Raw genomic sequence first — 10750 nt, forward strand, 5'->3', positions numbered from 1 at the left:
TTAATGCACTCTAGCTCCCAAGGCCTCACAAGATTCTCCCACAGCCATAATTTTCTATTAGAATTTTTTACAATTATTTGTTTGAATTTGAGAGAATTCGGACAAATGATTGTGAGAGATTACTTATGAAACTTACTTTGACTAAATAAAAATTAGGCTGTTCAACTATTTATTCAGTCAGGTGGGTTTCATAATTAGTCTCTCACAATCACCTACTTGAATTCTCTCAAATTTAAGCAAATAATTGTAGAAGATCTTTATCCCATAGTTTCCCCGATTAATCCATGTGTCCACCATGTGTTTCAACTCTAATTTGAAACCCAACGCACTTGTCTTCATCTTACTTCCTCCGCCGTAAAGCCGCTAGTCTTCGGGGCCACGCAATTATGAGATGAATCCTTCTGAAAAGTATATGTTTGAGCAAATTTTGGGCTATCCGAATAGCTCTGGAACCTCTCACAATTGCTAGCTTAGGGTGCAAGCATTTCGAGTGAGCAATTACACTTGATCTCAATTCCATATTCGAATGCTTTCTCTTCTTACACATCTTTCCTCTGTAACTCCTTTTTTACATGAAAAAGTAAATATTTTTTTTAAGAAAAATGTTATTTTTCGTTATTTGCTTGCAACAAACATGGCTTAAATAGACATTAAAATACATAAATAAAGAATCAAAAGATGTTTAATAAGAGTGCATTTTGCCTCATGATTTGATCAATTTTAAACAAAATTGTAAAAAAGTGTCTTGTTTACAACTGTTTAAGAAAATGACCGTTTGAAAATGTAAAAAATTTATGTTTTCGCGTAGCAAGCAAGATGTTGTATTTTTGAAAATGGATGATTTTATAGTTTAAAGCGCTATTTTTTTCAAATAGGAATTTTTTCTTGAAAAGCATTTATGTATGTGTTAAACTACCATAAAATTGTAAATGTGTGCACCACGGGCCATGGACCTGACCTCACCCGGTCCAATCTCACCGGCCCGTTTTGCCCAAGCAATATAAATAGAAAAGCCTTCCCACCGCCTCATTCAGCAAACGAAAACCCTAAAACGTAGTCATGGCGTGCACAATCGATTTCCGGTGCCTCGACGAGGGCTTCGGCGGCAAGACCTACAAGCGGAAGCGAGAGGAATCCCAGAATCAGATCAATGAAGCCACGGCCCCCATGGAGGTCGAAGAGGAGGCGGATACGTGTCCACCTGCGGCGAAGAGATGGGCGGTTGCGTCGGCGGAGAACCCGGACAAGCCGAGCTATACCGGGGTGATATCGGGGAGGGTCTCTGGCCGGAAATGGAAGCAGGCGAGGAAGCAGAGAGCGTCGGCAGCTAAGGTGAGCCTGAAGGGCACGAGCTTCGAGGAGAGGGACAAGCAGAAGGAGATAAAGAAGGCGTACAAGGAGAGGATGACGGAGCTGAAGGAGGCGATTAGGCAGAACAAGGTGGAGAAGAGGAAGAAGAGGGAGGAGAGGGAGAAGAAGAAGAAGGAGAACATTCTGAGGTCCGGGACCAAGCTCCAGAAGATCACCAATCCCAAGACATTGAAGAAGATCGCTCAGTCCAAGCAGAAGAAGCTCCTCAAGGTTGTTCCCGACGAGATGTTCAACAAGAACAAGAAGAAGAACTAGTAGAGTCACTTTTTTTTTTCTTCATTATTTTTTGTGCTTTTAATTGACGGTTATAAATGCGGTAATTATGATTTTGTTTATAAATCTCGCATTTGCTTCGCATCTGATTATCTGAGTTGTTTTTATTATCGATATCTTTCAAGCTCTTCTCTTGTGATCGGCAAAGAAACAAAGAAAAGCAAGAGAAATTCACTCGACCAAATATTATATGCTAATATGGAGATGAAAGGCTCAATCTTTAGAACAAATAGTATTGAATATTCAATTCATAATTAGAAGCCAATATGGGGAAAAATCCACTGTAAGAAATGAATTTAGGAAAGAAGAAGACATGCTGTCAAATGTTGTCGAGAAATAAAAAATCCTTTTTGACTTGAATCGGGAGCTCAAGGTAATGTGTCCTGGGCAGCACTTACATTGGTTCTATGCATCTCATTGTTTTAGGCTTCTTCACGTAGTCCCTTCTGAACATAACCTGAGACCATGTCAGTCCATGGAACTGTGCTTTTGTGGGCTAAATTTTGCAAATATCTTCTTTGGCTTCCTCAAGTATGTCACATTTGGAATACTTGTCAACCAAAGAATTTCCAACCGGAACTTCTGAATTTGCTGTTAACAAAACAGTCTGGGACTGAATTTGTCGACCCATTTCCAAGTGCTCCAAAGTACTGGCTGCTATGCTCAACAAGGTTGCAAAAGGGAATTACCTCCGACCAAATCTAGTCAACTGTAATTCCCGGAAAAGACCCAGAGAGACCCAGAGAGACAATGTAATAGGTGATGATTACATTGTATGAAACACCATCCAACTTTGGCATCTCATCAAAGAGTTTCCTTGCTTCAAGCACACATCCATGCTTAAAGTAGAAATCAAGCAAAACATTCCCCACAAACACATTCCAAACGTTTTTGGTCTTCACTACGTACAAAAGCATGAACTTGCTGCCCAAGTGCTATGGCGTCTAACCCAATAACCGCACATCGAACTGCTGCAAAAGTAAAATCTGAAGGCTTGAAGCCAAAATGTTGCCTGTCCATAAAGTGCTTTATTGCGTCTTCATTCAACCTATCTCTTGAGAACCCTGTTATCAATGCATTCAAAGTGACAGAATCTCTTTTTCAGGCATTCCTTAAAGAGTTGACAAGCTAAATCTAAGCGACTTGTTTTGCGGTAACTATTAATCAAGGAATTGCAAACCATGAGAGTCGGATCATGTTTGAATTTAATGATATGGGCATGAACTTGAACTACTTCATTTCTCGTCTCAATTTTTGAGAGGATAAAAAGATGATTCCTAACATTACTCATCTTGAAATGCTTGAAGCTACAAAGCAACTAAAGAAAGGTCTGAAGCTGAGCCCCTCGTGGATACAGGTTCCTAATAAGGAACCCAACCTTCTTCAAATATTTCGAAATGATTTTGGCTTAGGTCCAAACTGGAACTCGACCCGTTAGAATTGGGATGCACAACACAACACAAAAAATATGTGTTTCAATTGTCCCTTGAATTAAACCAGCTTGCCAATCAGCTTATACCTGGAGAAGAACAACATCCCATAGGTTTTATAATGTTATATAACATGTTGAATTCAACTTGTCATATCATGTTTTTGCTGCACATACACCACCAACTGGTGTAAGAAATCTTGCTCTGAAAATTTTGTTTGTCGTGAATTTTATTTTGAGCATTTGAAAGCCAATCATCAATTACTGGAAAATTTATGTTGTATTAACAATTTAACATCATTGTTCCAAGCTACTTTGTCATAGGAAAGGAGGTTGTTACCGTATCACCACAGTCTCATATTGAGAAGATGAATAACCCACATAAATTAGATGATTATAAAGATAGCCATGAGAGTTAAGTCCCATTACAACGTGTTGAATTCCTCTCTTGTTTCACCTTTTTCATCAGTTTAGATTCTTCTTTAAGGCACATGCAACAATAGGTGATCATCTGCTGCCAAAGTTTCCTTTCACTTAATTCATCCCTAGACACCTCGCATGAGTCTTGTTTTCTTACTTGTCATTCTCCGGTTGATGAGGATTTGATCATATTTTGCCTTTGCAATTGTTGGGACGAAGAGTCTGTAGAGTAACACAGCTTTGAGTACAAGTATATTGTTGAGAAATTTATTCAGTTACACAGCCTACGTAGAAGCATATATATTCAACTCTACAAGTTGAAAAGGTCCCTATATTTCTAAACAAAGCTTTCCTCTAGTAGACCCCCTCCTGATACTCAGGGTCGCAGAATGCTCCTCCAAGATCATCACAAGCCTCGCCTTGGAAAACCCTGCAAAACATAGATATAGTTAGTACATAAGTCAAGCCATTGCATGCAGTTGACATGAATCCTACATTTGGTCTTGAAATATTACGTCTTTGCATCATTGTACTCGAGATATTCTCTCTCAACTTTCTCAGAAGCAATTTTTTGTGTGCTGTTTCTGGCCTCTGGTTGGATCCTTACTTCAGGATATATGTCTGCCACGCAGGCTTCTCCACCTATAGTCTCGCAGGCTTCTGCAGGAAATACACTGAAGAAAAGGAAAGGAGTTGATATAATCATGTCTACATGTTGTGACACTGACATAAACTGAGTTCAAGAACTTTCAAGTATTAAGCTGGAAACTACACTACTGAATCCGCACATTTTGCTTGCAAAAGATTAAATGTAATAGATTGAAAACACTAGATGAAAGGTGATAAGAACGGATCTAGATCTCTAGCAATTTGCTACTCGAATTGCTAGCAACTGTCCAAACAGGTGGGCGCACTATCCGAGACTTCCTTGGATAGGTGGGTCTTATAAGAGCTGTCCAAATTGCTATCAATTCAAGCAGAAAAATTGCTGAGAATCTCTATTTGATAAGAACTTACGAGGTTGTGGAATTGTAATCAACTGTAGCAGTGTCAGAGGACTCGGGAGTTGCTTTGATTGGGGTAAAGCGGGCAGCAAGTGAGGCGGTTAACTTGGGAGGAAAACTGGTCAGTGGGGTGAACTTCTTGGAGGGTGTCAAAGGGAGAAGAGCCGGAGCAATGCCTAGAGCTGCCTGCATTTTGAGGGGTGTGATGTAATATGGGCTTGATTCGCTTGAACTTGATCATCACAAGGGACTGCGTTCTACATATAAAGGATATATTGGCCACCACAGTCCAAGATATTTTGGATTTCGGATAAGGTTACTTCAATTGGTTCTTTTTGGGACCATCTAAGATATGGATAAGCTTTAGCTTGTTTACATCATGTTGGAGATATTTGTGGATCTCTTGGACTTTTTCTATGATCGTGGATAATATCTTACCTGTTTTTTTTAATTTTTACCTGTCTTGCCTCGCCATGTATTGAGAACAGTTTATGCACATATAATGTACAGTAATTTTAGTGACGACATTGGTGATTAAAGTGGGAACATATAACGCGAAAAGTGCAAAAGTAATCATCCTACATCAGTAGGATGAGGATCCCTCTAATTTAGCCATTCGAATTGCATACAATTCATGCCGTTTTATAAGAGAAGGGTTGCATGGTCTACCTGTCTAGACAAGCAGCCCTACACTCCAAGCAGCCTGATACAGATGAGCCATGCAAACCCCTCTATCGAGAACTGTGGCAATTGCATGCACTTCAATCAACCCAATTGTAAGGGATCTTAATTCTAGATATTAATTAACTGCCAGGTGCATCTTGACCTATCAGGGTAAGTAGGGAAAAACGTATACAACGTTACTACTGCCTGCTCATCCACTAGGCAAGTTAGACGATCGCCTAAGCCCTCCAAGTGGAATAAGGCCCCAAAAATAGGTTTATTTCAAAAAAAAAAAAAAAAAAAAAACTAATCTTAATTTAAAACGGTTTTTTTTTTTTTTTTTTCCGGTGAAATAAAGTCACAAAGACAAGTTTGTTTGAAAAAAAGAAAAAAAGAAAAAAAGAAAAAAAAAGCCCTCATCATAAGCTGAAACGATTTTTTTTTTTCAATGGAATAAGGCTTCTAAAGATAGGTTTGTTTGAATAAAATAATAAAAAAAAAGAAGCCCAATCAAATGGTTTAAAAAAAATAAAAGAAGCATGATCTCTTCTATATATATATATATATATATCATTGCACCAAAATAAGCACGTTTAGGAACCATGATACAAAGCAGCTTGAGATAGCCTCCAGAATTAGAAAAGAATACAAGTTTCAGAGACAACAAAAATGATCCACCAACCCATGTCATAAATTTTTTTGTTTTTGACATACTACTATACCTTCTACAAGACAAATTTCCACCTAGCTATCGACTGTAGTGACACATATTTAAGATAAACTGAAAGAGCAGACCGAAAACGTATAATCACATCTGTCTCTCCATAAACTCAACTCTTAAAATCCACACAAAGGAATCTCCATGAAGCAAGAAGCATCCAATCAGGGAAACTGCACATAATGTCCATCTCATTTGCAAGTGCAGGAGTTGAGATTCCACATTGCCACTGCCGCGATAACATTTGTCGAGAGTGAACAATAGATGCATTCCAAGGTGTTAATAAAGCAAGTCATGAGAAAACTGTAAGTTAACGTAATCCTTGTCCAAGAATACTGGGGTACCCAGTTAGACCTCGCTCTTTCCCAACCGACGTGTATGACTACAAAGAATGACCAATGGATGGCAGCAATTATACCTCAGATTTTAAGGAATGCCTCACACATACTAGATCATCCAATTTATTGCCATCCATTTTGTATAAGGAGACACCTTGCATTTGTATATATTGATCCTGTGCTTCCTTCCTTAAACTCTCAAAAGGCATGACTTCCCATTTACTGTAATTTGAATACTTCCTGACATCACTCATGTCTGGAGATCCTGAGAGAGGTCCATCGCTGTCAGGGTCCACGTTGCCCCACACCTTACAACTACCAAACTGGCTCAAATCACCCGCTTGACCAGCTTGACTCCTCTTTAAACGCAAGGCTGCAGCATGAGCTCTGCTTATCATACCTCGACTAGGCACATCTGACCAGTCTTGCTTCCTCTTGGATCTCATGGGAGAATGGATCCTAATAACCTGACAGTCATAAACCCTAGTCACTTGGAGATAATAATCGTTGTGTCTGGGCTTGTGTTCTCAGAGGGAAAAGTGAAAGAAGGAAGTAAAGGGAGAAAGGGAGAGTATATCCTTACACCAAGGCATTCTAGAAGCTGGTAGTATGCTCTCCCTTGAAGTGGGTTGTGCCCCTTCCTAGGCGTAGAGAAGTATCGCGTCCTATCAGAAAGATTATGAAATATATGAGCAAAAGTGAAAGGACTGCAACTACAGGATTGCAAGTAGATAAGGAAACCTGAACTTCATGAGATCCTCATGTGTTTAAAGAAATCAATGTAGCCAGAATAAAAGGAAATGGCCAAAAGCAATAACAATAAGTTGGGATACCGATGCAAATACCAAGGAAATAAGCAGGTTTTCAATTGATGATAAACATGGTAGTGACAGTAAGAAAATCGGAATTGAGCTGACCATTCAGTATAACCAGGATCAACAGTAAATCCATATACGTCAACAATGTCACACATGGAGAGGGCTAGTTCTATAGATTTCATTCCAGTTCCTTTGGCACCTCGACGTAGCACAATACCTTGGAAGAGATAAACAGGATTTGGAATACTCTGCAACATAAGCAATCCAAAGTGTTAACAATGTCTTTAAAGGAGACTTCCAATTAGTAAATCAGTGTGTATCGAGTGTCCAACCACACCAAAACAAGAATAATTTACTATGACATTGTAACATATCAAAGAACTTAACGGAAACAAAATAGTACTCATTTTCATCCCAGCAGTTAGGTATTTAGCGTAGCAAACTGAAAGAATGGTCTAGCACAGAGGTAGAAGCACAGGTTTCAAAAATTACATAACATAGAAAAGTAGTTTGATCGTGCACTCATCTAATCAATGATTCATGGCCTCTTTCTCTGGGCATGCCATAATTATGGCCAACGTTAAATCTTTACTAGCTTATACACATATAGCGTTCACACTGAACCACCTCCTAGAGATTAAGGAATGTAACGGCCTTCTGAGAAAAGATTTTCACCTTAATCATTGCATTGAAATCTCTGTGCGTCACACTTTTAATTATAAGTACCTCATTAGCTGCAGGAGAAAATATTTGTAAGTCACGAAACTGAGTCATGCACCAACTGACTTCGGTAACTTTACTAAATAGGGCACCAAAATCAGAGACATATCATATATCAAAATACATTAATAACCGGCTAGAAACAACAACAATGGACAAGACGACAAGACAGACTACCATGCCAATGTCATAAGGCAAGAGCAACACAGCTCTTGTTCTAACACATGATAGAAATAAGAAATAAATATAAAGGAGAAAATTGCACTGCATAGCATTTGATTTTTATTTGTTACGCAACATATAAAGAATAACTTACTAGATCCATTTAAAATGGTAACCATGTTACGTGCAGCACCCCTCACTACAAGTCGAAAATCCCTCTTCGAACCAACATACTTGGCATATTTCTATACAAGATAAGGAAAAACAAGATGAGTACTGTCATAAACAACTTCAGTATGACTATCACCTACATTATGCTCAAAATCATTTTGGTGACATTTAAAAAAGGAAAGGAGGAAATATCATAAATGGAGCTCTCTGGTGACTCAGACATGTCTATGAAAGGATAAGTGAGTAATAGACACTATGTTGAGCAAAGTGCTTTCTGGAAAGAACCAAATAAATGATCCATTTTATCCGAAATCATTATTTGTTTCGGTAGAGCTAAAAGGCTTAGCCGTACCAAATAGCCACCAAATAAAATGACTAGAATGTGAACAGAAACCTCACATTCATTGATGAGAGGAAAAGATTTTTCACCTCATTAACAGGAGCCTCATTGTCCCGTATAACAGCATCATGACTATCAATCTCTTTCCCAAACTTCGTCTTTAAGAGATCTCCTGAGTTTCCAACAACTGCACACGTGCCAAACTGCCGGGGATGGAAAGGGGGCTTTGCGGGTAAAATCATATTGAGGTGTTCCTCACAAAGGGAGCGATTATAGCATTTATCTGCTCCCCTGTGACCAAGGAAACAAAGGCATTAAAGAGACTTACTTGACATGTTCTAACGAAATAAATAAGAAATGAAACAAATAAAACAGAACACATGATTGTTCATAACCATACAATTGTGCTATCCTTTTCGCTGCATACTCTAGCCACCCATCAGGCCGAGCATCTAGATACTCTCTTGTCAACACCGTAGTCATGTTACGATACTGCATCCCAAAATCATCAGTGCCTATACTCTCATCAATAAAATAATTACCCCGATAAATAAGTATAATATCTGACCTGTTCCCACAATAGAATCGCCTCACAAACATCATACGTGTACTCCAATGGCTCATATATCTTAAACTGTGCATTGTACTGCAATTAGTAAAACTAAAACTATCAGCAATCAGCTGCTTATAGCAAAATGCATCATAAATAGTGCAAGCATGAGAGAGACAGACCCAAGTGCTGTTAGTGCCTTCGGGGAATTTAAGAATCAATTTACAGTGGTCAATAATATGTGCAGTGAGTCCAAGCCCCCTGTTTGCCTACACACAATTCCAAACTTATTACAGAACTAACATATGAGCATAATACGAAAACAAAATAAATAACTAAATAATAAAAAAGTGCACTTGTTTCCTCAAATTTTCGGATTTCACTCGGTAATTCTTTTGTCAAATCAGTAAGCACAAAACACAATATAAACACAAGAAAGTAATGAGCCAACTACGCTCCAGATCTAAACATATCAAGTTTTAATTCGAATCATACTCAACTTGGCCAGTTGAAACTGAAACAATCCGACTACACCAAAAACATGAACTTTACTTGCCTAAATATGATCGATCAGCTATAATTTATACGAAAAAGTAGTTCATAAAAAGAAACCCATGTATCAAAATAGAAGATACAAACAAATGGGAGCATACTTAAGCACAGCTAGCGAAGCCCCATAAGCAATCAGTAACAATATGGGAACTTCTAAAGAGAAATGTGGGAAGGAAATGATGCCCACCACGCATTGCTGAACACCGGACTGAAATTCCGATAAAACCCGAACTTCTTCTCTGTTGAGATCTGATTTCTGATCACCTGGAAAATTACATTACCAATTTCGGAAAATTTACATGAGAGAGAGAGAGAGAGAGAGAGAGAGAGAGAGAGAATGTCCAAGCTTGGGATTGTAGAGTAAACGTAAATAGTTGTCAGTGATGAAAAGTGAGGAAAACCTGTGAAGAAAGAGGATTGGATTGCAAAAACGAGAAGAGAGAAGAGAACAGCAGCGCACACCAGATGGAGAAGCGTCGGTCGTCTGTTGTTGCCGTTGTTCGAGGATGATGCCTTGTGGGCTCTCATCGAGAACAACCAGAAACGCGCGGACACACACCGGAGGATGTGAGAGAGAGAGAGAGAGAGAGATTATTCAGCAATGAAAATCCAGCGAGAGCCTCTTTTTTCTGTTTTCGGCAACATGCAAACGACGCCGTCCCTTTCATGTGCTAGCCTCATTGCAGTCTTGCAGACTTGCACAGTCGATCTCACTTTTTTTTTTTTATTTAATTATTATTATTATTAGAGTGGTTAAGATTTATTTGAATTTGCGATTTTAAAATATATGATTTGAAATATAATTAGTGTTTGGTAAAATTGTGATTTGATATTTAAAATTACAATTTAACCTTTAAAATTATGCGTTATATATAAAAAAAATATTGCGAATTTGAAAACACAAATTTTTTATATTTTTAAATCGTAATTTTTTTTTTTTAAAATGCACTCTCAAAAGACTCATATTTTACAATTTGAATTAAAATTGCACATTTTATCGAAATCCTAATATAAATGCACCCAAACAATTAAAATTGGTTGTAAAAAAAAGTGACCATCAGTAAAAATGAGAATGAGTTATGTTTCGGAATGTCAAATCAACTTATGCTCCGTTTATTTCGGTGTAAAATGGTTTCCGTCATAAAATAGTTTCAAGGAAGTTATTTTTCAGAAAAATATTTTTCGTCGAAATCATTTTTCGGTGTTTGGCGCGTACGGAAA

At 38.2% G+C, this 10750-nt stretch overlaps 3 protein-coding genes across 3 annotated transcripts; 1 reads left to right on the forward strand and 2 right to left on the reverse strand.

The window, feature by feature from the left end:
• Positions 1 to 1018: 1018 nt before the first annotated feature.
• On the forward strand, positions 1019 to 1733 carry LOC133860086 (protein PXR1). Its single transcript, XM_062295737.1, has one exon. It carries the CDS (start codon positions 1060 to 1062, stop codon positions 1624 to 1626), a length of 567 nt encoding a protein of 188 aa, XP_062151721.1. The 5' UTR covers positions 1019 to 1059; the 3' UTR covers positions 1627 to 1733.
• A 1983-nt stretch (positions 1734 to 3716) lies between these two features.
• LOC133860087 (light-regulated protein 1, chloroplastic) lies at positions 3717 to 4741 on the reverse strand. The gene is made up of 3 exons (XM_062295738.1): positions 4511 to 4741; positions 4009 to 4167; positions 3717 to 3923 (listed from the first exon to the last, which is right to left on the reverse strand). Exons 1-3 carry the CDS (start codon positions 4687 to 4689, stop codon positions 3848 to 3850), a joined length of 414 nt encoding a protein of 137 aa, XP_062151722.1. The 5' UTR covers positions 4690 to 4741; the 3' UTR covers positions 3717 to 3847.
• Positions 4742 to 5763: 1022 nt separating this feature from the next.
• LOC133860090 (sialyltransferase-like protein 1) lies at positions 5764 to 10171 on the reverse strand. Its single transcript, XM_062295742.1, has 11 exons — positions 9931 to 10171; positions 9717 to 9793; positions 9160 to 9246; positions 8996 to 9073; positions 8828 to 8919; positions 8517 to 8718; positions 8071 to 8161; positions 7710 to 7768; positions 7134 to 7282; positions 6800 to 6881; positions 5764 to 6683 (listed from the first exon to the last, which is right to left on the reverse strand). Exons 1-11 carry the CDS (start codon positions 10055 to 10057, stop codon positions 6291 to 6293), a joined length of 1437 nt encoding a protein of 478 aa, XP_062151726.1. The 5' UTR covers positions 10058 to 10171; the 3' UTR covers positions 5764 to 6290.
• Positions 10172 to 10750: the final 579 nt, after the last annotated feature.

The sequence above is a fragment of the Alnus glutinosa genome, chromosome 2, assembly GCF_958979055.1.
Source record: "Alnus glutinosa chromosome 2, dhAlnGlut1.1, whole genome shotgun sequence".
In the NCBI taxonomy this organism is placed as follows: domain Eukaryota; kingdom Viridiplantae; phylum Streptophyta; class Magnoliopsida; order Fagales; family Betulaceae; genus Alnus; species Alnus glutinosa.

What these genes read in the sequence shown, in the direction of transcription:
- LOC133860086 (XM_062295737.1), top strand. Translation starts at nt 1,060, where the DNA reads ATGGCGTGCACAATCGATTTCCGGTGCCTCGACGAGGGCTTCGGCGGC.
- LOC133860087 (XM_062295738.1), bottom strand. Translation starts at nt 4,689, where the DNA reads ATGCAGGCAGCTCTAGGCATTGCTCCGGCTCTTCTCCCTTTGACACCC. An exon ending in GATTACAATTCCACAACCTC is followed by an intron (nt 4,168 to 4,510) that starts GTAAGTTCTTAT and finishes CCTTTTCTTCAG; the next exon opens with TGTATTTCCTGCAGAAGCCT. An exon ending in GAGTACAATGATGCAAAGAC is followed by an intron (nt 3,924 to 4,008) that starts GTAATATTTCAA and finishes TATGTTTTGCAG; the next exon opens with GGTTTTCCAAGGCGAGGCTT.
- LOC133860090 (XM_062295742.1), bottom strand. Translation starts at nt 10,057, where the DNA reads ATGAGAGCCCACAAGGCATCATCCTCGAACAACGGCAACAACAGACGA. An exon ending in CCAATCCTCTTTCTTCACAG is followed by an intron (nt 9,794 to 9,930) that starts GTTTTCCTCACT and finishes GTAATTTTCCAG; the next exon opens with GTGATCAGAAATCAGATCTC. An exon ending in AAGGCACTAACAGCACTTGG is followed by an intron (nt 9,074 to 9,159) that starts GTCTGTCTCTCT and finishes TACTAATTGCAG; the next exon opens with TACAATGCACAGTTTAAGAT.